General features: G+C 44.5%; 1 protein-coding gene across 3 annotated transcripts in view; it reads right to left on the bottom strand.

Moving 5' to 3' along the window:
* Positions 1–27,291, bottom strand: part of FBN2 (fibrillin 2) — a 617,508-nt gene that overhangs the window by 128,391 nt on the left and 461,826 nt on the right. For all 3 annotated transcript variants that reach the window (XR_004537713.1, XM_033928968.1, XM_033928969.1), the window contains 4 exons: positions 20,316–20,441; positions 17,728–17,853; positions 13,351–13,476; positions 10,928–11,044 (listed from right to left, as the gene is read on the bottom strand). Coding sequence is in view for 2 of the 3 variants with exons in the window: in XM_033928968.1 (XP_033784859.1) it covers positions 10,928–11,044; positions 13,351–13,476; positions 17,728–17,853; positions 20,316–20,441 (495 nt within the window). In the remaining variant the exon portion in view is untranslated. The remainder of the gene's footprint in view (positions 1–10,927; positions 11,045–13,350; positions 13,477–17,727; positions 17,854–20,315; positions 20,442–27,291) is intronic.

Below are 27,291 nucleotides of genomic sequence, written 5' to 3'. Positions count from 1 at the left end.
AATTCGTAGAAACAAGATGGTTTGGTTGGTGGCCAGTAGAACTGCTTGAGCGGATGTGGCCTTGATTAACCAGTCGTCCAGGTAAGGGAAGACCTGGAGGTGGTGAGAGCGTAGAAATGCCGCTACCACAATGAGACACTTGGTGAAGACCCTTGGAGAGGAGGCAAGGCCGAAGGGCAGCACCTTGTATTGGTAATGACAATGATTGATCATGAAACGGAGATACTGTCTTGAGGTTACATGGATCGGTATGTGAGTGTATGCCTCTTTGAGATCGAGGGAGCATAGCCAGTCGTTTTGATTGAGAAGAGGATAAAGGATGGCTAAAGAAAGCATCTTGAATTTTTCTTTTACCAGGTGTTTGTTGAGATCGCGGAGATCCAAAATTGGTCTGAGATCTCCTGTTTTTTTGGGGACTAGAAAATAACGGGAGTAGAATCCCTGCCCTTTTTGATCTTGAGGAACTTCTTCTATAGCGTTTAGAAGAAGGAGGGATTGAACTTCCTGAATGAGGAGGGCAGATTGAGGACTGTTCAAAGCAGACTCTTTTGGCAGGTTTTGGGATGGAAGAGTCTGAAAGTTGAGAGAGTAGCCGTGGCGGATGATGTTGAGGACCCATTGGTCCGAAGTGATAACTTCCCATCGGCTGAGGAACAGAGAAAGTCGACCTCCTATAGGTTGAGGCAGGAGAGCAGGAATAGGAATACTGGCTATACTGTGGAGAATGAAGTCAAAAGGGCTGTGACTTCTGCTGAGGAGGTGGTTTCACAGGTTGCTGCTGTGGCTGCTGTCTGGGAGGCTGACGTTGTTGCTGCCTCTGACGCCTGGGTTGCTGAGCAGTGGTAGGTAATGGCCGAGCTGTGAAGCGGCGTTGATAGGCCGACTGCTGCCTATATGGTTTTTAAGCAGGGTATCCCAGCGTGTCTCATGAGCAGAGAGCTTTTGTGTGGTTGAGTCCATGGATTCCCCAAAGAGCTCATCCCCTAGGCAAGGGGCGTTGGCTAACCGATCCTGATGATTAACATCAAGGTCGGATACCCGAAGCCAGGCCAGGCGACGCATAGCTACCGACATTGCTGTCGCTCTGGATGTAAGTTCAAAGGTATCATATATGGATCTAACCATGAACTTACGTAATTGAAAAAGAGACGACAAGCAGGTATGAAAGGAGTGATGTTTTCGTGAAGGAAGGTACTTTTCGAAGGAAGCCATGGTGGTAAGGAGATGCTTCAAATAAAAAGAAAAATGAAAAGCATAATTGCTAGCTCTATTTGCTAACATAGCATTTTGGTAGAGCCTCTTACCAAATTTATCCATGGCTCTACCTTCTCTGCCAGGAGGTACCGATGCATATACACTGGCTCCTGAAGATTTTTTAAGGGTGGATTCGACAGTTAAGGATTCGTGTGGAAGTTGAGGTTTGTCGAACCCAGGAATGGGAATTACCTTATATAGAGAATCCAGTTTACGTGGGGCCCCTGGAACAGTTAAAGGAGTCTCTAAATTCTTATAGAAAGTCTCCCTCAAGATGTCATGAAGAGGGAGTTTCAAAAATTCCTTTGGAGGCTGGTCAAAATCAAGGGCATCCAAAAAAGCTTTGGACTTTTTGGATTCAGCCTCCAAAGGAATGGACAAGGAGTCACACATCTCTTTCAAAAAGCAGGAGAAAGAGGAAGTGACTTGTTTGGAGGATGGGTCAGGGACAGTTGAATCCTCCTCCTCTGAGGAACATTCGCCTTCAGAAAGAAAGGGTTCCTCTGAGTCTCCCCACAGATCAGGATCCCTGACATGGGGAGTATGGTCCCGAGACTCAGGTGTCGATGATTGTAAGTGTCGGGTTTTGTGTAACGACTTACCCGACCTCATCGATATCGAGTCAGGAGATGTTATCGGTCGCACCGGTGCCGAAGTCTGCACCGATTGATGGTGAGCTCTCGGCTCCGGTGCAAGAACTGGCATCGATACCGATGAGGTTAGTTGAAGCGGTACCGAAATAGTGGAAGCAGGTAACACAGGCTGTTCCACGATCGGTACCGGTAGCTCGGTGCGGACCGGCACCGGAAGGTTCGGAGCCAGGATAGCAGGAAGGAGCTGTTTCAATTGGACCGGCACCGGAAGGTTCGGAGCCAGGATAGCAGGAAGGAGCTGTTTCAATTGGTCCTTAAGTTGCACCTGAAGGATGGCCGTGATGCGGTCATCAAGGGATGGCACCGGTACCGCCTTTTTCTTCTGCGGTACCTGCGGTGCCGTTCGACGCCCCGGAGATGAGGAGCCCGATGTCGAGGGACTCACCTCTATAGGGGCGGAACGCTTCCGCTGGCGTCTCACAGTCGGCAGGATTGGACTCACTGCACTCGAGACCGGAGGACGCTCCAGCGGGGAAGGCTTCTTAGCCGGCTTACCTGACTGGTGAGACGCCGGTGCGGAATCACGCGGCGTCGAAGAAGAGGGTGCCGACTGAATCGGTACCGAAGCTGGTGGAACGGGGTCGGACATCTCGGCACCGAACAATAATCGCTGCTGGATTTGGCGATTTTTTAATGTCCGTTTTTTTAGAGTGGCACAGCGGGTGCAAGTAGAGGCCTGATGCTCAGGACCCAAACACTGTAAACACCAGTTGTGTGGGTCCGTGAGAGATATAGGCCGAGCACACCGCTGGCACTTTTTAAAACCCGGTTGAGGGGGCATGAAAGGAAAAACGGCTTCAGCCAAATTGAAGACCGAGGCTTCGATGGTGGCAGAAGGCCCCGCCGGGGAAAGATTAAATTAAAGAAAAAATGAAGGTTTTTTTTTTTTTTTTTTTACAAAATAGAAAAAAGAAATAAGATTAAATAATCAAAAGTTTACGCGAGCGGGAAGGCAAAGAGAAAAAAGTTTCAACAGCCGTTGAAAACGCGTCTTCTTAGCTCCGCGGAAACTAAGAAACTGAGGGACCGCGCGCCTCTGTCGGGCGGGAAGGCACTCGCGCGTGCGCGGTGCGGCCGAGCTAGAACTTTCTAAAGTTCTTAGAGTGCAATCACTCTAAAATTGTCCGTACCGGGGCTCCGTCGGTGCCGTCACCCATCAGTCAAGAATATGCTGCCTGCTTGTCCTGGGATAACAGCAATTTCAGTAAGGAGATAGTCTTTATTTCTAACTTTAAAACCAGCAAGGCTAAAAGAAAGATCGCAGGCAGCGCGGGGTGGGCGAGAGGTAGCTCCGCCCACCCCCAGCGCGTCAGCAACAGCGCGACTCGTCTCACCCTTATAAGGGAGAGCCGCGGAGATTCAAGAACAGCCGGTGGGGGAGGCAGGAACCACCGGAGCAGCAATTTCAGTAAGGAGATAGACTTTATTTCTAACTTTAAAACCAGCAAGGCTAATAGAAAGATCGCAGGCAGCGCGGGGTAGGCGAGAGGTAGCTCCGCCCACCCCCAGCGCGTCAGCAACAGCGCGACTCGGCTCACCCTTATAAGGGAGAGGGCCAACGGCGCGTGGCGAAGGCGAGCGGCAAAGGCGCTTGCCTTAGCGAGAGCGCCTTTGCGAAGACGCCTTAAGAAAGAGCCAGTAAGCAAGGCCAACAAATTTAATTGATCCCAAGTCCTTGGGTCATAAGGAGGTTATGAGCGCACACGGAACCCAGAATATGAGCTTTCCAGTCTTCTGCACCGGTTGCAGTATGTATGAATACCTCCCCTCTGGGACTATGGCATACATTTGCAGTCGGTGCAGGGAGCTGGAAAGCCTGAAACAGCAAGTCTGGCTGCTGGAGGGAACGGTGAAGGAACTTGAAGAACTTCTCATTATTAAAGAGGAAAATCGCACGCAGGAGAGGTTGAATGTGGAGTCCAGCTCTAGTGAAGAGATAGAAGAATTGGAAAAATACATTGAAGATGCCCACCAGCAGATTGTGGAGACCCCAGGGCTTGAGATCAGCAACCGATCAACCAAGGAGGATGGAACAATCGATGCAGAAAGAGACAACAATCCAATCAGCAGAGACGATAGACCAGCTGGGGACGAGACACAGATGAAAGAAAACATGACTTACGCCGAGGATACAGACCTAAGACCCCCAAGGATCCTCCAACTAGAGAAGATTGGGATTATAGTAGGAGATTCCATAATAAGAAATGTGGACAGCCACATTGCATGAGGAAGAAGGGATAGATTAGTCACCTGCCTGCCTGGTGCAAGAGTCAAGGATGTGGCCAGCAGGATCACAAGGATCATAGATGAAGCAGGGGGAAAGGAAACTGCAGTGCTCATCCATGTGGGAACCAATGATGTTTGCAGACGGAAGTGCGACAGGGAAGAATTAAAGGACCAGCTCTGCTCACTTGGAAGGCAGTTGAAGGTCGAAGAGGTGAAGGTGGCTTTCTCAGAAATCCTTCCGGTACCGAGAGCGGACGCTACGAGACAGGAGGAACTGAGAGCTGTGAACGCCTGGATAAGGCGTTGGTGCGAGGAAGAGGGTTTTGACTTCGTGCGAAACTGGAATACATTCTGGGGAAAGAGCGGGTATTATAGAAAGGACGGACTTCACCTAGCCAAACAAGGAGCGAGAGTTCTGGCTGAGAACATAAGGAAGTTCATTGAGAAGGCTTTAAACTAAAGATCAGGGGAGAGCTAACAGTCGACAGCCGGTCGATGGCCCGGACACCAGGATATCCTGAGGAGGAAACTCCAAGCAATCATACAGATATAGGGCATGAATATGAGGACACTACAGGAGGTAATGAAAGGGATCAATTGGACACAAGAAAGTATGTGTGGACCACTAAATCCAGTAACTTAGCACTAATTGAACTTAAATGTATGTACACGAATGCCAGAAGCTTAGGAAACAAAATGGGAGAGCTGGAAGAGTTAGCAAGTAGACAACATCCGGATATCATAGGAATAACAGAAACATGGTGGAATGAAGAAAATGAATGGGACACAGCATTACAAGGATATAAACTATACAGAAGAGATAGGAAAGGCCAGAAAGGGGGAGGTATATGTCCAAGAAGAAATAGAGTCTGTTAGAGAAGGAGAGACAGAAGCAAATGGAAATCTAGAATCACTCTGGATAAAGATTCCTGGACATAAAGAGGCTGACACACATATTGGCCTCTATTATCGTCCACCAGTACAGACTGAGGAAACAGACAAAGAAATGATGGAGGAAATTATTCGTGGATGTAAATCAGGCAATGTGACGATCATGGGAAACTTTAACTTTCCGGGGATAAACTGGAATTTGGGAATGTCAAACTGCGGCAGGGAGATAAAATTCCTGGAAATGATAGGAGATTGCTTCATGGAACAAATGGTAGGAGAACCGACAAGAGGAAATGCAGTCCTGGACTTGGTCATAAATGGAATTTCTGGAAGAGCGACTGATGTAAAAGTTAAGGCCCCGATAGGGACAAGTGATCACAACATGATCTATTTTACCATTAGCATCGGAAAGAGGAAACCAATCAAGAATAAAGCCACGACCTTTAACTTCAAAAAAGGCAATTATGACGGCATGAGATCCATGGTTAGAAAACGGCTCAAGAAGAACAAAGCAGAAATCCAGACAGTTGATCAAGCATGGTCTCTGCTGAAAAACACCATCACAGAAGCACAGAATCTTCACATACCGAAGATATCTAAAGGAAGGCGAAAGAAGAACAAAGGAGAACCAGCGTGGTTATCAAAAGAGGTGAAAGATGCAGTGAGGGAGAAGAGGAACTCGTTTAAGAAATGGAAACGAGAACAAACATCAGAGGCTTGGAACTGTCACAAAAGAGATCAGAAAAAGTGTCACAAAGTGGTAAGAGACGCCAAAAAAGTCTATGAAGAAAAGATAGCACAGGAAACCAAAAACTTCAAGCCCTTTTTTAGATATATAAAAGGTAAGAAACCAGCAAGAGAGGCAGTGGGCCCTCTCGACGATCAAGGAAAGAAAGGGGCAATTAAGGAGGATAAGCAAGTTGCCGATAGGTTAAATTCATTCTTTGCCTCTGTCTTCACAAATGAGGACATTTCAACAGTGCCAGACACAGGAAAGATATTTACCGGAGGCATAGAAGAAAGACTCACAACAGTAAATGTGATGTTGGACATGATATACTTTCAGATTGACAAACTGAAAAGCGATAAATCCCCTGGACCGGATGGAATTCACCCGAGGGTATTAAAGGAACTTAAGGTCGAAATTGGTGAATTGCTACAATCTGTGGCTAATATGTCAATTAGAACCGGGCAAATACCAGAAGACTGGAGGATAGCAAATGTTATCCCAATTTTCAAAAAAGGATCAAGAGGTGATCCAGGGAACTATCGACCGGTGAGCCTCACTTCGGTTCCTGGGAAGATAATTGAAACCCTGATTAAAGACAACATTGTACAACACTTGGAGGATTACAACCTAATAAGGGCTAGTCAACACGGATTCAGGAAAGGGAAGTCGTGTTTGACAAATTTACTACAATTCTTTGAGAAAGTGAACAAACAAGTGGATAGTGGAGATTCAGTGGACATAGTTTACTTGGACTTCCAGAAAGCGTTTGACAAGGTTCCGCATGCAAGGCTTATGAAGAAACTACTAAGCCATGGAGTAGGAGGAGAAGTGCACAGATGGATCGGCAAGTGGTTGGAGAACAGAAAGCAGAGGGTTAACATAAATGGGAAATTCTCGGACTGGGAGAGGGTGACTAGCGGAGTGCCCCAGGGCTCGGTTCTTGGGCCTATCTTGTTCAATATTTTTATAAATGACCTGGAGGAGGAAACAACTTGCAATATAATAAAGTTTGCAGACGATACAAAACTATGTCGGGCTGTTGACTCTCAAAGGGACTGCGAGGAACTCCAGAAGGATCTGAACAAGCTAGAAGCATGGGCAACAAAGTGGCAGATGAATTTTAACATAAACAAATGCAAGCTGATGCATCTAAGAAAAAAAAACAAAGAACACAAGTATAAGATGTTGGGGGTGACATTAGCAAAATGTGAACAAGGAAGGGATTTGGGGGTACTGATTGACAGAACCCTAAAGCCTTCGGCACAATGCGCGGCAGCGGCGAAGAAAGCAAACAGGATGTTGGGCATGATTAAGAAGGGGATCACGAGTAGATCGGAAGATGTAATAATGCCACTTTACAGAGCAATGGTCAGACCGCAATTGGAATACTGTGTCCAACACTGGTCTCCATACCTCAAGAAAGATATAATTCTGCTGGAAAGGGTACAGAGGAGAGCCACGAAACTTGTCAAGGGATTGGAGAATTTGAGCTACAAAGAGCGCCTTGGGAAATTGGGACTGTTTACCCTCGAGCAGAGAAGACTGAGAAGGGATTTAATAGAGACTTTTAAATTAATAAAGGGATTTGATAAAATAGACCAAGAAGAAGCATTACTAACTTTTTCGGAGGTGACACGGACAAGAGGTCATAGACTGAAACTGAGTGGCAGCAGGTTCAGGATGGATATCAGGAAGTACTTTTTCACACAGCGCATGGTGGGAATTTGGAATGCTCTCCCGGAGGATGTTGTGACAGAGATTACTGTTCTGGGATTCAAGCGCAAGTTGGATGAACACCTTCTTGCAAATTGTATTGAGGGCTATGGTATATCTGGGTCTCCAATCGGGAGTACTTAAATGGGCCGCCGCGTGTTCGGATCACCGGACTGGATGGACCTCGGTCTGATCCGGTGAGTGCTTTTCTTATGTTCTTATGAGGGTTTGATACCTATAGCCGTTCCACTTTCAAAAAATTCCTTAACCTAGTGTATTCTTCATTACATTACAGATTTCTATTCCTCCATTACCTTTCGGTTCAAAGCGGATTACAATAAGAGTTGTGGAGGGAAGGGTTACAAAGTTAGATCAGAGGTCATTTTTGTGAGAGGGTAAGGTAGGATCTGGGGTAGGGGAGAGGGAGGTATTCGTGGTATTAGGCTTTATTCAGGGATTTTTTGAAGAGTATGGTTTTTATTTCCTTTCTGAACATCTTGTAGTCAGGGGTTGATATCAATAGGTTGGAGATTTGGTTATCTAGTTTTGCTGCTTGAGTGGCTAGTAGGCCGTCGTAAAGTATTTTCTGTTTTACTTCCTTGATTGGGGGGTGTGTGAAAGGGGTGTGTGTTTTTCTATGCCTGGTAGAGGTAGTTTGGATAAGGCGGTTGTTTAGGTAGGTTGGGCTGTCCCTGTTTATCATTTTAAATAGTATACAGTAGAATTTAAATTGTATTCTTTCTTGGATTGGAAGCTAGTGTGAATCGATGTATGCCTCAGTGATGTGGTCGTATTTCTTCAATGAGTAGACGAGTCTCAAGGCTGTATTTTGAATTGTTTGTAGCTGTTTAATCATTATTGCCGGGCAGGGGAGGTAAAGGATGTTGCAGTTGTGCATTCTATACTCAGGGACCTAACTATTGCACCAAATGCTGGCAGAACAAGAAAATATAGGAAGCTACTGCAAAAGCATGAAATCTTCTTGAAACTGAGGCGGAGTGGAGTACATTTAGCAGAGGCGTACCTCTGAACTGGACTACCACAGTGGTAACATCATCCCTGCTGCAGACCCAAACTTCATCAGCAGAAACAGTGATATCAGTGACGGTGACTCTAACTGCTGCTAAAGTGAAGGAGCAGGAACTGGGTTTCAGCAGCATGAACATCATTTCTGTCAACATTGAAAAGAAGTAGCGGTTGCTAATCAACCACTGCATGTCTTCCATATGACCTTGGACAAGTCACTTAATCCCCCCCCCCATTGCCCCAGGTATGTTAGATAGATTGTGAGCCCGCCGGGACAGAGAGGGAAAACTGCTTGAGTACCTGAATAAATGCATGTAAACTGTTCTGAGCTCCCCTGGGAGAACGGTATAGAAAATTGAATAAATAAATAAATAATGTAGAGGAAAAACGGCAGCAGGAGCCAACTGAGACTCAACCAGAGTCTCCAAAAGATTTACCGTAAGCTAAACAAAGCACCTAATATTATTATTTGAGAGTCTGGTGGGAAGTTCAAACTGTAATACTGTATATGCATCCCGGGAGTACAATAAAGAGACGAAGAGCGTTTTGCAAATTTTTGTTTTACAGATATATAATTTTCACTGGTACCTTTCCTCAAGGGTACCTATTTATGTACATCAGTTTTAGGTTTAGAGTAGAAGGTCCATAGTGCTTAAATCAAGTAAAATACTCTGTTGGAATATACGCTGCATTTTTCAGAGAATGAACCAGGAGTATGGAGGTACCCAGCTTTAGACCCTTAGAAAAGGACCAGAGAGGTACAAGTCAAGGTTTTACCCAACTACATACAAAGGAAAGGTTTTTCTGATTTCTGCAAGAGACGATAAACGAGGACATTAGATTATCACTAGAGCTGCACATTAATTGCAGATAATGTCACAATTAATGCATCATTTATTAGTTGTGATAAAAACATTTATTGTGGCTAATAAAATCAGTACCTCAAGAGGTTGACAATGAAATTAATGCCTAAGTGGAGGAAAAAGGTCTCAGAACACCACGTTGGAAACATATATTGTTCTCCTACATTCTTTGTGTGGTGATGGGTCTCTTTCATTGATCATAAAACCTCCACTCTAACCTTTTATTGATTTTAACTTTTTTTAAACTTTTTTTTTTTACTTTTTTGTAAAATTTTAAAATTATACTTCTTTTTACAATTGTATATTCAATAGCACCAATAAACCAACGTGCACTTATGAGCCTCAGTTATTTAGAATGGACTACCCAAGGGATCCAGTTATATCTCTGGTAACACCTCAGAATTTGTAGGAAAACAATTCATTACTACAAACTGAAACATGTCCCTTGCATAAATCAAAAAACAAGTCAGTTATCTAGTGCTTTGAGGCTCCAAAAGCTGTAGATAGCAGCTGCCCAAATTCAATGTCCGACAGGACCCGGTTTGCCATAGATTGTCGGCTTCATCAGGAAATTAATTTCAGGTTCACACATTCAGATGACAAAATGGCTTACAATAGACTCAGTAAACACCAAAAAGTCCAACAGGACAGAGAACCCACGGGTATAAAACAGTACAAAAGGAAGTGGGAACGGACAACGAGCACTCCACTGAAAAACACTGATGTAAAACCAACTTGTTTATTTCATAAAAGGACACAAGCAGAAGCTGTGGACCCGACACAGCACTGTGTTTCGGCATCTGAGGAACGCCTGCATCAGGGATCAATCGGTCCAACTAACATGCCAGAGTAACCAACAACAGTGTTTTTGGTTACTCTGGCATGGTAGTTGAACTGAGTGACCCCTGATGTAGGCGTTCCTCAGATGCCGAAACACAGTGCTGTGTCCTTACAATAGACTCAGAGCAGAAAAGAACTTCATTTGGATAGTACAGTAAAGCAGAAGTAGAAAACAAAACTGCGCTGCGACCTCAGGTGAGATCCGAAAACTCAGACATCCATTGACAATGCTTGTGAATCTTTTTGCTATGTCCACTTTTAAATTGAGGATTTCACCATAATAAAGGTGAATTTTTTATTCACAGACACTCATCAGCTTGGACATTATTTACTGGGTGGAATGCAGTTTTTGCAATTTGTTTAAGGTCATCCAGGGCTTGGGACACTTTGGCTCCTCCCCCACCCCCCTCCCCAGAAAAGCAGCCTCTAAACTCTCCTGCAGTAGACCCTGTGGACAGAATAAATAAAAAGACAAAATGAAAGTGCCCAGCATCCAGTTGAAATTTAACATCTTGACAGGAATAAAAAGACAATTTCCAGCATACCTTAAATAGGAGCTCAGTTTATGGTGTGACTGTTACTTGTAAGCCTTATGAAGTCATTTACTACTTTCTTTTACACAGAGATATGCCTCATTACTCCAATTTGCTCTAAGCATTTTTCAGTGCCTTGAATCCCTTCCATGCACATAGAAAGACCTCAGAAAAATCAACATTTTTTTAGGCACTTACCCATACAGTCATTATTGTGAGTGAGCTCAAATCCTGGATAGCAGAGGCAGTTATATGACCCTACTGTGTTTTTACAAGTTCCATTTCCACATGGTTGCCGCTCACATTCATCGACATCTGCAATAAGGAATACATTTGTACCAAAGCCAAGGCTACTTTTTTCACAACTTCTCTCTAAATAAACTCTGAGCAGCATTATACAACTTCCTGGCTGAATTTATTTGCTTCAGGACACACTTTGGGGGCAATTTTCAAATATTTTCCACATGTAATTGAATGTTTTCTTGTGGAAATGCACTTTCTAAAAACTAGACCCCCTCCAGGGTGAGGAAAATATGTTACATGTCCTAAGAAGTGTTCTGAGAAGAGTCTACTTTGAGATGGCATGTGTGCCTTGATACAGCAAACAGCGAAACGGCCTTACTGGGTCAGACCAATGGTCCATCAAACCCAGTAGCCCGTTCTCACGGTGGCAAATCCAGGTCACTAGTACATGGCCAAAACCCAAGGAATAACAATATTCCATGCTACCAATCAAGGGCAAGCAGAGGCTTCCCCCATGTCTTTGTCAATAACAGACTATGGACTTTTCCTCCAGGAACTTGTCCAAACCTGTTTGAGATCAGCCACATTAAGATGAGTAATGAATTATGAACAAAAGTTGTGAGCTTTAACATGGAAACTATGAAAATGAAATGAATTGTTAGAAGTAATTTTGGACTACTAAAGAAATTGGCTATTTAATCCTCAAGGTGGGGTTTTGTTTTGTGTTTTGTTTTTTTTTTGCATTACCTGAGGTTGGCCACTGAAGTCCATTAGAAAATTTACGATTGATATTTGATGAGGGAATTTGAATAATAAGGTATCCAAAGCATGCATACTTTTAGGAAAGAGGAGCACTGCTGAGTGCATGGGCAGAGGTGAGATTTCCCCTGTAAAGCATACATAGGCTGGCCAATATTCAGCTGGTGGCAATCAGTGTTTTTTAAATAGTATTACGAGACTGGCACTAAAGGTTGTAGCAGCCATTCTGCTGTCACAGCTGCTAGGGATAGGAGTGAATGGAATATGCTCTTGAACCAATGGATCACCAGGGATCTTTTATAATTCTGGGGGGTACTATCCTTGATAGAGGTAGGAGGTATTGGAAGAGAAGGGTAGGAGGACGACTGGAGAGGGTGAGCACAATTTTGAAAGTTATGCAGGCCCCAGCCAATATTCAGCCTCTCCTTTCAACTTAAATCGCTTTGAATATTGGTTGGGGGCTTTGAAACTGCATATTGGGAGACTTAGGTCCCTGCCAGGACAGAAATTTAGAGGGAAACTCCATGGAGTATTTCCCTGTGAGAATGAGAGAACATAGCCTGACAGGCTCAGGAGTAATCTATGGAAATACTTTTTACAGAAAGGGTGGTAGATGTGTGAAATAATCTCCCGGTAGAGGTGGTGGAACAAAGACTGTGTCAGAATTCAAAAAAGAGTGAGACAGACACTTTGGATCTCTTAGGGAGAGGAGGAGATAGTGGATGCTGCAGATGGTCAGACTAGACGGGCCATTGGGTCTTCGTTTGCCATCATGTTTCTATGTAATCAGCTTGCAGATATAAAGTTCTACCTCAAGCAAGCTGAAAATTGCTCTGTTTATAGTCATTCTCAGCCCTAGAATTTAGAAGGTTTGTTGCAGATGGTTTATTGCAAACAAGACAAGGTTTGGGAGTGTTCAATAATTATGGAAATTACTCTTTTCTTTTCAGCTGAAAGACATTGATTTACATATCTTTGTGCCCAGACAGGATACAACTGTATCTTAACAAATATAACACTGAAAAATGTATGTCCACAGTATACTTGATGACCTTGGAGAAAAGAAAACATTATTGGGCTCAGAAGCCCTGCATAGCGCAGGAAGAAGGAATAAACTGACTTTATAAAGATTTTTAGGTCATTTATCTTTCTTTCCCTCCCCTTTGGAATCATGCCTTACATTTTATGGTTCGTTACAATATGAACTAAATACATTATTATTTTAGTTTCTAAAGTGGGCAGAGGAAATACACTGTCACTTCCATTATATGCAAATCTCTCTCATGCATATTCATTAGGGATATCTTGAAAACCCAACTGGCTGGGGAGTCCCCTAGGACAGGGTTGAGAACCACTACTCTAAAATAGTGGTTAACTGCTCAGAAAATAGTGATTAGCTGCTCAGAAAAATAGTGGTTAACAGCTATTATTTACTCTTTGGGATCCTGTCAGGTACTTATGGATTGGACCATGATACTGTTGAAACAGGATACTGGGCATTATGGACCCATAATGTGAGCCAGCATGCAATTCTTATATTTAGTTGATCTCTGTGAATAAACTCTGCATTTTCTGGAAGAAGCATCATTTATATAGGTCAAAGTATTCCCTTTGCTTACCCATGCACATAGTCTGGTCTAGAGATGCCTTGAAACCATTATGACAGATGCACTGGTAACCTCCTTGCGTGTCTACACATATGCCATGACTGCAAACATTAGGAATTTCCAGGCACTCATTGCGATCTAAAACAAACAAGAAAAACACATGGTGAGCATTAATGAAGTTTTTTTCGTCATTTCACCTATCATTCTGTTCTCTTAAGCTGCATTTAAAATTTGTTAATTGTTATCATGAAAGGCTGACCTGAGAGGTTGGTCAGGTGGCTCAAAAAATGCTGTTTTCTAGCATTCAAAATACAAGACCCAGATACTTTGAACTGGCCTCTGCTTTCCAGGGATGCTGAGGAATGGAATCTTAGCCATCGCTCAGCTGTGACACCTTATGGTCAGACTCAGAATCGAAGATAGGTGGGCTTCAAAGGAGGCTGGATTTTGTGGCCTCTCCTGAGGACTGTTGCCATTTTGATGGTGAGTTATTAGGGGGATACTGTACTGCTGCTGTTTTTGTCTTTGTTTTTAGACCTGCAAGCTTCCTTGATGGTCAGGCAACTGAAAGGCAGTTAAGCAACGAAACTAAATAAATATCTCTGATCCGAGGACTGTATTCCATCACCAGCCCTGGTAGATCCAGTGACACTGATGAAGTGGGTTTGCCTGGGGAGGGGGAAGAGCATGAGCAGCTATTCGCTTAGTTCCTGCTGGTTCCAGCGGTTATCAGGCTGTGGAATTTAAATAGAGTGACGAGGAAATAGGAAACTGATATGGATATTGGAGTTTCTGTTCTCCTGACTAGTGAAATACAGGCAGAGAAACGTGCAAGTGAAGTTGCTCTAGTGAGTCAACTGCCTTCACTTTCCATCCCAGATGTACCAGTAGTTCAGTTAAGTCAAGCTTTACAGAAGATGAGAATTATATTGGTAAAACCTAGGGCTATAACTCTTGAGACAATATAGAAAATAATTGTCCTCCTGGATAATTAACTGACAGAATTAAGAATTTGATAATCTTCACTGTAGACTAGCAGAGTGACTAGCAGATGTTTATTCAAAGCCACTCTGAAAAATCAGAGTCCGTCAAGAAGTTTAACTCTTTGCAGAAAGCATCTTCAACAGCTATAAGGGATCCGTCATCTGTCCAGAATATACTGAAGGTATTTGAAAACCAATAATGGCACTTTGGCCTTAGGTATTTGAATTTCCCTCATGTAGCTAAGCAGATGTGGAATAAATATAGGGCTCCTTTTATGAAGGTGCGCTAGCGGTTTTAACGCACATGCTACACGCTAACGCCTCCACAGAACTTGCGTTAGTTTTTTTTGTGTAGCGCTAGCAGTTTTAGCACACATGCTACACGCTAACGCCTGCACAGAGCTTGCGTTAGTATTTTTCGTGTAGCGCAGGGTTAGCGCGCGCTAATCTTCAGCGCACGCTAAAAACGCTAGCGAACCTTCGTAAAAGGAGCCCACAGTCTTGAGTATTTAACAATGCTGCCTGAAACTCGTCCTCTGTTTGAATCTCCCCCAATATTTGGAAAAAGCTTTGCAGGCAAAGGAGTCAGAGTACTTGGGAATCTCTTAGGGGGAGGAGGAGATAGTGGATGCTGTGTATGGGCCGACTGGATGGGCCATCTGAACTTTATCTGCCTTCATGTTTCTATATAGTTTCACGTGTTTTGGAACCTGACCAACATAGTTTCACGTGTGTTGGACTCTTCAGATGAAATTCTATAACTTGGTGCCTAGATGTAGTAGCCACAATGATGTGTGCTTAGCACCAATTCTATAATGACTTTGGGGTCCACCTGAGCCATTATAAAATGCTAGTGCAATGTCATGGTGGAGTGCCACAAGTTGGGCATGCCCACGTATAACAATAGCTGGCATAAGCTAATGCATCTAAGCATGGCATGCGATGCATCTGCTGATAATATTCGACAAGATGCACCCATGCTCTGTCAATGTGTATGCCCCCTCACAGTCATGCGCAACTTGTCATGCACTTAATGGTGCCTCTGATGCACAGAAACGCTATTATTCCAAAACATACAGTACATGTGCACTTGGGGGGTAATTCTCCACAGGACACCTAAAATTAGTTGCCAGGATGGTACGCATAATTTTTATTATAGAATACTAGCCTAAGTTCACAGTTGTGTTCCTAAGTTTAAGCTTGAGCACTTACACTAGCTCAACAGCTGGTGTAAAGGCTAGTGCCTAACCAATGGTATTCTATAACACATAAGTGCTAGGCATGCCCTTGAACCCCCTCCCCCCCTTTGCAGTTGCATGCTATGAATTTTTGCATACTCAGTTTGTAGAAAACTAAGAGAAAATATGTGCATAACTGCAAATTAGTGTCAATTACCACCAATTAACATCAATTATTGATTACTGCCATTAACAACAATAAACGTCATGCTCAAAGCATTCAATTCTGCCCACAAATTTATAGAAATAGGGATTTGTGCTGTGGACCAGCAGCCACCACCGGTTCCATCTGTGTGTCTTTAACTGCTCACAGAATTTCATCCTTCTCAAAAATGACTCTTACTCCAGTAAATATCAGCAACCAAATGTATTAGTGCAACTATATATGGACTTCTAATTGCCTGTGTTATGGCTCATAGAGTCTTAAACACAAAAGAAGATCATCAAGGTTTCTCGTTAAATCCAAAATTACTGGCCCTTTAAGTTCCAATACACTCAGGCAGCCAGCAGAGTTCAAGATTGTCTTTTTTCAGGACTCTTAATCCTCTCACTTGTCTTCAGGATTGCCCAAATCACAGTCCTCGGATCCACGAAGGCAAGTTCCAGGCCCCAAACAAACAAAAATAAAAGTCTGAAATATTACAGTTGAGCTGGTGGTCTTGGAAAAACTCCTTTCTTATAACAGGGTTTAAACTTCTCAATCCTTAATGGTATAACATAGACAGGTTTACTCCTGAAATTCTCTACAGTAGTGTATCGCAAACTGGGTGCCCCGGCAGATTCCAGGTGTGCCTCGAGGTGCTGGCGAGGAGAGGCGCCAGGGCAGGCTGACTACCTACAGAACATGGCTCTCGTCAGCCGGTGCCTGTGCCTCTCCTCTTTGCTGGTGCCTCTGCTCCTTCTCCTCACCTCTCCTTCTGCAGCACCCCCTCACTGGCAGTAAAACCGTGTTTCCTCAAAAATAAGCCCTAGCATGATTTTCAGGGTAGGTCTTAATATAAGCCCCACCCCCAAAAATAAGCCCTAGTCGCTGGCAGCAGCAGCGCCAGCATCAGTGATGCAGCAGATGAACAGCCCAGACTGTCTAAATTGTTGCCGACGCTGCTGGTTTGTTATAAGGTATTTATTTCTAACTCGTGGTTCGGATGTGTGGGAGATGGGTCGGCGGGGGAGGAGGGGCGAGGGGTTTGCCCAGCGGCGCGGTGGGGGGGTGATAGAAAGATGCTACACGGGGGGATGGGAGGAAGGGAGGAATAGAAGCTGTAAGAGATGGAAGGGAGGGATGCAAGGATTCTGCTGCACAAGGGATGGGAGGGAAGGATAGACAGACACTGCACAAGGGGATGGGTGAGAGGGGAGGAAAGATGCTGCACATGTGGGGGAGAGAAAGGAAATAGGAAGAACTGGGGTGGAGAGGGAGGGATGATCATTGTACATGAAAAAAATAAGACATCCCCGAAAATAAGACCTAGAGCATTTTTTGGACCCAAAATTAATATGACAGTGTCTTATTTTCAGGGAAACATGGTAGAAGGCTCAGGGCCACAGCTGGAGGAAATCCGTGCATGCTCTTGATGTCATCACATTGATGTACACACATTTCTGGGTGCCCTCCAGTCGCAGCCGTGAGATTCATGTTTGCAATCCACTGCTCTAAAGTCTTCAGCACCTACAGTTTTGTACTTTTAAAGTTTATTTCTTAATGATGAAAAAGTCTCTTAATAAAACCAGCTTCTGTCTTCTGTGGATAAACTGGCTGCCACTCATCTACGCTCGTCCTTACACACCTTTTCATTCCTTTCTCCATTAGGGGATTCATCCACAAAGGTTTTAGGAATTTCCCTTAAAAACTTACAGTTTAGCGTCATTATTAACCGGATCCCAGTTTGCCTGTGAGTAAAATACTCATAGGTTCCTCCAGGAGAGCTCCCTTGTCCTGGCTAGGTTGCCTTTCTCATTCTCCTCTCCTACTCTTGTTAGCTGTGAACTCTTAAAATCCCCTCAAGCTTAGTTATAAAGGAGCCTTTTGTACAAGTCACTGCAACTTGTGAACATCCTGACTGAATGTCTCTTTTCTGCCTAGACAACCTAATCTAAAATTGACTTTTCTACCACAAGCGTGAGTTCCTATGGAAGTCATGATATGGTAAATGCAGATGTTTCCTTACCAACACAGGCTCCATTGGGTGAGAGCTTGAAGCCTGCAGAACATTCGCAGCGGTAGCTGCCAGGAGTGTTGATGCAGTCTGCATTTCTCTGGCAGAGATTATCTCCATTGCTGCATTCATCAATATCTGAAAGGTGAGAAATTCTCATTTATATGCAGAACATCAAAGCACAATAAAGTCCCCCTAAATGCTATGGTAGAATATCTTATATCAATGAATATTGGAAATTACATTAGGGAGATAAGCTGGGCAGTACAAAGCCAGAATAAACAAAAAAACAAACAAACAAGAATGCCAAATTTTTTAAAAGTTGGAAAAAAAAGCAAGCAAAACAAACTACCCAATATTCAGTGGTACTTATACCGGTAGAAGCACCTCTTACCCAGCTATGTTCTGCTAACCAGGGCCATACCCAGAATTTTAGCAGCATTATCCAGAAATTACCACTACAAATTTGGACAGAAACTCCCAATTATATCTGGAGAGCACTGGTGTGGTCTGAAGATGGAGCAAGTCAAGTCTGATAGCGGGGACCTAAAAAACCAGCTCTGTAGGGATGGAGATCTGATAAGTTCTGATCCAGGGCATTAGAACACAGGCAAGGTCAGCACAAAGGTGGTTTTGAACCAGGCCAGGTCAGCACACTGACCTAGGCCCTGTGTACGGATCTAGGCCTGTGTTTGGATCTGAGGCCCTGTTTCTCATTTCCTCTCCCTCCTGCCATGCAGCCATTCTAAGTAAAGGAAAATGCTAGCATCTTGTCACATATTAACCTGACACAAGTTTACCCTTATCCCTTATATGGGCAACAATCAAACTTTGCCTACGTGCAGGCCCTGAGCTTAAGGCTAACCTTTGGACTGCTTATCTTATTTGAGCTGTCCTTATTTGGAAAGGTCATCAGCTGACAGGCATTGCAGAGGCTTTGCATATGTGGACAGGCTCTGTCCACGTGTTAATCAGGCCCTTGTCTAAGTGCTGAGTTGGAGGATGATCACAAGGTAAAAGCCGAGGTAAAGGGAGGGTGATCTTTATCCTAATGCATTTTGTTTATGCTTTTTATGTTCTTTTGTAATAAATGTTCTGTCTCTTTTATTGTGGCACTTCAAAAAAAAACCTTGCTTTTGGGGAAAAAAAAATATTTCTGAGGTTATTCTGCATGGATTGCAGTGGAGTTTGTTTTCCAAGAGTGGTTGTGGGCACCTAGCTCTCCAGTTTATTTTGCGGGGTAAATTCCCCTTCCTTTTTATTAAACCACAATAGCAGTTTTTAGCGCAGGGAACTGCGCTAAATGCCCAGCGCTGCTCTTGAAGCTCATAGGCTCCCAGCGCTAAAAACCGCTATTGCGGTTTAGTAAAAGGGGACCATAGTGTAAAATATAGACAGCAGATATAAATTAAGACACATTTTGATCACTAAATTTAAAATAAAATCATTTTTCCTACCTTTGTTGTCTGGTGATTTCATGACTCTCTGGTTGCACTTTCTTCTTCTGACTGTGCATCCAATCTTTCTTCCCTTCTTTCAGCCTGTATGCTTCCTCTCCTCCAGACCTCATTCCCTCCTCCAACTTTTTCTTCCTCTCTCCCTGCCTCCCTTTCTTTTTTTCTCTCTTCATGCCCTCTTTCTTTTTTTCTGTTTCTCTTCTTTCCTTCTGTCTCCCTGCCTGCCCACTTTCTTTCTTTCTCCCTGCCCTCCCCCAAGCCACTGCCACTGCCGCTGCCATCAGCGAACAGGCCCCCAAGCCACCGCCGCCGCCCCAAGCTCTCCCTGCTTCCCTGCGTTGGGCCGACCAGCATTTCTCTCCCTGACGTCAATTCTGCCATCGGAGAGGAAGTTCCGGCCCAGCTAGGCAGTGATTGGCTGGCCAGAACTTCCTCTTCGATGGCAGAATTGACTTCGGGGAGAGGAAGGCTGATCGGCCCGGTAGATCGCCAAGACAAAGTGAGTCTATCACAGAGCCCAGAATCTTTGAATTTTAATACAGTGAGCCTTCCACAAACAGAAAATTACTATGGCTTCCTTTACACCTTTCAGTGGAGAACTGCTCAATCAGAATAACTTTCTGGATATGTCAATACTGGGTCTAAATATTTTATCACGTTCCTGCCTTCCTCCCGGCATCCCGGCCTTACCTGGTGGTCTAGCAGGCTTTTGGGGCAGGAGCGATCTTCCTACGCTCCTGTCCTGTGTAGATCGCCAATAGGAAATGGCTGCCGTGAGCTCCCATCGTAGTCTCGAGAGACTACGGGAACTCATGGCAGTCATTTCCTATTGGCGATCTGCACAGGGCAAGAGCGTAGGAAGATCGCTCATGCCCCGAAAGCCTGCTAGACCACCAGGTAAGGCCGGGATGCTGAGAGGGAGGCGGGGGTGGGTCAGAGCCGGACGAGAAGATATTCACGGTTTTTCTCCATTCGCGGTCCGGCTCGGTCCCTATCCCCCCGCAAATACCGAGGGAGAAGTGTAATTCAAAAGCTAGAAACACATACTTAAACAAAAATGGTGCAGAAACATTTTTATTGAAATACAAAATACCAGGGTTCATATTGTCAATGAGTTCTTTAAGAGAATTTTAACTTAATTACCTTCACAAATCAGAAGTAAGTCATTGTAGCTGAATCCTGTAGGGCATTCACAGCGGAAGCTGCCGATCTGATTAATACAGACACCATTTGCACAAATGCCTGGAATTTCTTTACATTCATCAATATCTGAAAAATGAACAGATATTAGTTATGACTCCTGTAATCTATCATCGAAATTCCTAAGGAGGAGCCCTTTTCTAGTATCTTGCAAGACCCACCCATAATCCAAGAGCACACTACCAGAGCAGTAGCTTACAATTTTAAGAGCGAAGAAAAAAATATCTTTTACAAATTCCAAACTTTAATGAAAGAAATAATCCAGTAGAATATCCACCTTCATTAAAAAAAAAAAAATTGAAAATGTATCCAGTGGCATAGTGAGGATGAGAGGCGCCTGGGGCAGTGGCCCCCTCCTTCCCTGCCTCCTCCTGCCATGTGCCCGCCACTTCCCTTCCCCCATACCTCTGTATCGTTCCTGGCACGAGCAGCAACCCCCAAGCTGTTGTCCAGCCAGTGTCGGCTCTTCCTCTGATGTCACTTCCTAGGTCCAGGTCCAGGAAGTGACATCAGAGGAAGAGCTGATGCTGGTGCAACAGCCGGTTGGAGGTTGCTGTTTGTGCCAGAAACGTTACAGAGCTATAGGGAAGGGAAGCAGCGCACTCAAGCGACAGTGGGAGAAGGGACGTAGGAGACATGGGGGGGAGGAAGAGAGGAGGGTGGGTGCCTGCGCCCTCACCAGAACCACCCCTTGTTCCCCCTTACTATGCCACTGAATGTATCTGAGCTAACATTTATGTGAATATTAAAATATGTAGTGAAGCACCTTGAGGTATAGTCCTGCTTCACTAAAGACAGGACTGTCAGTTCTCCGGAGATAAGCAGGGGATATACAGCCCAACTTGAAGGTGAACTCCATTGACTGAGCCTGACTGGCTGTACTCTCCGCTAGCTAATGGTAAACTTTGAGCTAGAGAGCTGCACGGGAACAGGGATGATGGGAATCCTGTAGGTTCCCCCTTCGGGTTGCGGGGTTCGATGCAACTCGAGCCATGAGGCTCATCTTCTTTTCCTACCTGCTCTGCAGCAGCACACGTAGATGACCGGAAGTCTTCCCCGATGTCAGCGCTGACGTTGGAGGGAGGGCTTAAGCAAAGCCCTCCTTCCCTCCGACGTCAGCGCTGACATCGGGGAAGACTTCCGGTCGGCTATGTGTGCTGCTGTAGGGCAGGCAGGAACTAGAAGATGAGCTTTGAGGCTCCAGCTTCCTCCCAGAGCTCCATTTGGATGAGAAAGTTGCTGGCAGATGAAGCTGGACACGAACGTGGGAGGCAAACGCAGGACACAGAAAAGGTCAAACGTGGGAGGCAAATGAGGGACACAAAAGGGGAAAGGGAGTGCGTTTTTGGACACGAGGCATGAACTTGGGAGAGAGGATGGAGGAAGGGAGAGAAAGAGATGCTGAGGTGGGGGAGGGAGTGCGTTTTTGGACACAAGGCATGAACTTGAGAGAGAGGATGGAGGAAGGGAGGGAAAGAGATGCTGAGGTGGAGGAGGGAATGTGTTTTTGGACACAAGGCATGACTTGGAAGAGAGGATGGAGGAAGGGAGGGAAAGAGATGCTGAGGTGAGGGAGGGAGTGCATTTTTGGATACAAGACATGAAATTGGGAGAGAGGATGGAGGAATTAATAAAATGTCTTTGCTTATTTGTAAATGGGTCTCTACCAGAGCCTTTAATTCAGTAGCATAATTAAATGAAATAACTATTTCTGAAGTTTCTAGAGACGGGGATGGAGGGGATACCTCGCGGGGATGGGGGGGGGGGGGTGGAGGGGATTCCTCGTGGGGACGGAGGGATTCTTCACGGGGATGGAGGGATTCCTCATGGGGACGGGTGGGATTTTGACAGGACAGTGGGGATGGGCGGGATTTCTGTCCTCGCGCAACTCTCTACTTTGAGCTTAATGGGCATGTGCAAGGGGACCCCACTCCTTGAGCCACTCCCTCTGCCCTGACAGTTTTTTTTCTTTTGCCGCGCCTGAACTGTCGCAGCTCCCCTTCTCCTCACTAGAAAGAAAAGACAAGAGAGGAAAACGATCCAAGATGGCTGCAGACCCTTCTGGCTGAGCAACACGCCAAAGAGTCTCACCTTTAACAACTTTCACATCGCTGCTCGAGACTTCTGCTTTCTCTTCATGCCGAAACGAAGAGGACGCAGTGCCGGTGGAGCCTCGCGGCAGTCCGGTGCAGCGGTGTTCGGCAACATTGAGGAGATTCTCCGACGTATGCAGGAGACACCCCGGGCGTCGGGGGTCCTGGACGCTGGAGTCGCACCGGAGGAGCGGAACGGATGTTAACTCCTTGGGCTTGGAAACAACATTAAGCCCCAACGCCAGAGCACCTCCCCCTCCGCCTCAGATTACCAGCTCCCCACGAGAGGAGGTGCTGTTGGAGCATGGGCAGTGCTCTCCCTCGGAGGCCACAGAGATCAGAGAGGGGAGAATGGAGATTAACTCTCGTTTTCAGGAGAGTTTGGAAGAGACCGAGAGTCTAACAACTGAAGGGGTAATTTGGAACCAGAGGAATGCTGCTCAAGAGGGAAGATCAACTGGTGAGACTTCTTTTATTAATGCTTTCCATATTGAAAAACCCAGAGAGGTAACCCTGGACTCCCTTTGGGATCTGGTGGCAGATTTGGCAAAATCTGTGAAACCCCAACTGAGTCAGTTGGAAGAAAGACTTAAAGTTCAAGAGGTTACGATGGGAAATTTAAAAGCTGAATTTGATGAATCTAAAAGTTCCCTAGAAAATATCCACCAGGAGTTAAAAGTTTCTAAACAGATTAGAGAAACACTAATTAAAGATAACACCAATCTGAGAAGGAAGCTGAAATCCTTAGAAAATTCTTCTAGAAACAATAATCTCAGATTAATTAACTTTCCGAGGGTCGCAACAATATCATCAAGAGATATAGTGAAACGCTATATGATGGAAATATTGGAAATTTCTGAAGATATGTTGCCACCTCTCACGCAGGCTTATTACCTACCCATCAAAAGAGAGGAACAGCAGCGATTATAAGAAAAGGACCACCAACCGTTAGATGTCACTGCAATATTGGAGCGTTCTGATATAGAATTGGTTATGCCAGCGACACTTTTGATTACAGTAGCCTTAGCACCAGATAAAAACTGGTTGCTCAGGCTTTTCTTCAAAAATAGACTTAAGAAATTTATGGGACTTAAAATATTGATTTTTCTAGATCTGGCTCGAGATACACAAAGAAGGAGACGTGAATTTCTTCTTTTAAAACCAGGGGTTATAGCTTTGGGAGCGACTTTTTATCTTCGACACCCTTGTAAATGTGTGATACAATATCGTATGAAAAAATATGTTTTCTTTGATCCAAGCCAGTTGACAACATTCTTGTCTACAGCACCTCAGGTTTAAGGGGAAATATGAGGATAATTGATTATTGTTAAACCTGTCTCAGCCTAAAGGGCCTATTTTCTTTTATATAACAATTTAGTTTGTTAATATTACCTTAATTTTCCGCTATGTTTGCCTTGAATCCTTATTGTGGACTAGAGTTGAAGTTAAGCTATAATGATTTTCTTTGTAATAAGTTTGAGATGTAGAATGTTTATATTAGTGCTTTATTGGCTTATCTTTATTTTTCTGTACAAGTGATACTTGAATTGTAAATTGAAAACTATAAAGAAAAGAAAAGAAAAAAAAAAAGAAAGAAAAGACAAAATTAAAAACCCCAAAAGACAACACATAGGTCAAACTTTGATAGAAATAAACAGTTAGTAAAAAAAAAAAAAAAAAAAAAAAGAACAACCACTTTACCAAGTAAGACAGACATCGATACTTCACTGACCCTTTCTACAAAAAAATGGCATGTGAGTATCGGGAGCAGCGTGGGCCATTCAGCACGGCTCCCCGAACTAGAAACTGCTAGCGCAGTTTCGTAGAAGAGGGGGTAAGTCTCCATCTGCCGCTCCGCCAAGGAAGGATTATCCTTTAATTGATTCTATTGGCCACAAGGTCTATCAGGGTTCTATCCTGTCCTCTAAAATTATAGCTCTTCAGCTGCAGATCTCTGTGCTCTCTCTGCGCTAAAAACCACTAGCGCGGTTTCGTAGAAGAGGGGGTTAATCGTTCTCTCCTTCTTGAAAGCAGATTCTGAAACCATTGAATGGTTCGGGAGCTGCTGTAAATCATGACCAGGCACTTTCTGAACCCTATACTCATCAGCTGCAGATCCTGCATTTTCAGCATTCTGTTCTGCAACACCTTGACACTACTACTCCAGAGGCACTTCCCAGCCTCCAGGTAGCTCTACAAGAATCTTCTTACCACTTAATTTGTACAAATTATGATGCCTATGATATGCTGTCAGCAGTGGCAATAGTAGCCAGATGTACAGCTTGGCTTAGAGCATCTGATCTAAGAGAAGATCTCCATGACAGGTTGGCAGATGCTCCTTGTGTGGGAGACAGTATTTTTGAAGAAAAAGTGCAAGCAACAGTTTCCCAACTTAAAGACGACATTACAATTTTATTTATTCAATTTTCTATACCGTTCTCCCAGGGGAGCTCAGAACGGTTTACATGAATTTATTCAGGTACTCAAGCATTTTTCCCTCTCTGTCCCGGTGGGTTCACAATCTTTCTAATGTACCTGAGGCAACGAGGGGATTAAGTGACTTGCCCAGGGTCACAAGGAGCAGCGTGGGTTTGAACCCACAACCTTAGGGTGCCGAGGCTGTAGCTTTAACCACTATGCCACACTCTCTCCAATCAGCAGAGAACTCTCAGCACACTCTTCGGATCAGCCACAACAATTTTGTAGACCTTCTTCTTCGTTGCCTTTCCACAAACCATACCATCATTTTTTCCAGCAGTATTATGCTCGCAGAAGATTTCCTTACAACAGACCCAATCTTCAAAGAACACAGTCTTTTCCTTACACTCAAAAGCAGCATCCATTACTATCTCCCAATGATTGGTTAGTCACCCTAGACCTCAAGGATGCCTACACGCATATTCCAATCCATCCGTCCCACTGGTATCTCCTTTGCTTCAAATTTCTCAACAGGCATTTCCAATACAGGGTTCTTCCCTTTGGCCTGTCATCAGCCCCTTGAGTTTTCACAAAGTGCCTCACAGTTATCGCTGCCCACCTACAAGACAGCATCATATAATGTTACCCTACCTGGATGATTGGCTTCTGGTAGCACATTCCAAGGAACGTAAGCTGCTCACCATCCAGGATACTGTTCAAATGTTAAAAAATCTGGGATTCATCATCAATTTCCAAAAGTCCTCTCTAACTCCAATGCATTCCCTCACTTTCACTGGAGCACGCATAGACACATTATCCACAAGAGCTTATCTTTCACAGGACAGGCATCAGACCATCAGAAAGTTAGCAGAACATGCCAGGCAGTCTTCTGCTCTACCTGCTTGCACTATTCTACAACTCTTAGGCCACATGGCAGCTTCGATCTCTCTCGTTCCCAATGCCAAGCTACATATGAGACCCCCTTCATCTCAAACTGAATTGGAATCAGAAATGTCACTCACTCGCAAGGTGGGTGCCACTGCCTCAAAAAATTTGTACTTCTCTTCTGTGGTGGATTCATTCCAGGACTCTTCAAGAGGGTTGTCCGTTTCATCCTCCACCTCCTCAGCTCACCATAAGAACAGATGCATCCAACCAGAGTTGGGGGGGGCGCACCTAGACCACCTGTGCACTCAGGGCCCTTGGTCACCAATGGAAAGGCTCTTCATATAAATCATTCGGAACTCCGAGCAGTCTTCTATGCTCTTCAAGCTTTCCAACCCTGGCTTCTCAACAAGAGGGTCCTCATACAGATGGACAATCAAGTCACAATGTTTTATGTAAACAAGCAAGGGGGTTCAGGTTCCCTCCCTCTTTGCAGAGGCTTACCATCTGTGGAAATATGCTCTCTCCCTTCACATACACCTTCAGGCGATTTACATACCAGGAGAACACAATATCCTTGCAGATTCCCTCAGCAGGAAACTCGATCCTCAAGAGTGGACTCTCAATCCGGTCATCCTCCAACAAATATTCCAACAATGGGGAAACCCTCACATGGATCTTTTTACATCCCAGGACAATGCTCAATGCAACAAATTTTGTTCACTCTGTCCGGCTCCTCAAGCTATAACAAGAGATGCTTTTTCCATTCACTGGGGGAACGATCTACTGTATGCGTTCCCCCCATTTCCTCTAATTTCCATAGTTCTTCAGAAAATTCTCAGAGACAAGACGCATGTCATACTCGTAGCACCTCGATGGCCCAGAGAAATCTGGTATCCACTCTTACTGGACCTTCTCGATGTGCCTACAGTTCCACTGGGGAACCATCTTTCTCTTCTAACTCAGCAGAACGGTCAACTTCTTCACCCCAATCTGTGCAGCCTCAGCCTGACAGCTTGGAAGTTGAAAGCTCACTCCTAACTCAACTTCCGTTCTTTCAACCTGTAAAGTCGGTTCTCCTAGCAGCACGACATCCTTCAACTTGAAAATCTTACCAGTCAAAATTGAAGCGATTCACCGTTTGGGCACATGCTCAAAAGCAAAACCCTTTTCATTACCCTCTCAAACACATTTTAACATACCTGCTTCACTTGTCAGATTCAGGACTAAAGTCAAACTGTCCGTTTTCATTTAGCAGCAATTACAGCTTATCATCCTTTCCTGGACAATAAGCCGATTTCTCAACATCCTTTGGTGTCTTGTTTCATGAGGAGCCTCTCTAACATCAGACCTCCAATACAAGAACCTCCTCCATCATGGGATCTCAATCTAGTCTTCGATCAATTAATGAAGACTCCATTTGAGCCATTGGAATCTGCGTCTCTCATTCCTCACATGGAAAACAGCATTTCTCACAGCACTGACATCGGCTAGGAGAGTCAGTGAACTCCAAGCTCTTGTCA

Source organism: Geotrypetes seraphini, chromosome 1, assembly GCF_902459505.1.
Source record: "Geotrypetes seraphini chromosome 1, aGeoSer1.1, whole genome shotgun sequence".
In the NCBI taxonomy this organism is placed as follows: Eukaryota; Metazoa; Chordata; class Amphibia; order Gymnophiona; family Dermophiidae; genus Geotrypetes; species Geotrypetes seraphini.
This window is presented reverse-complemented; position numbering and strand designations above follow the sequence as displayed.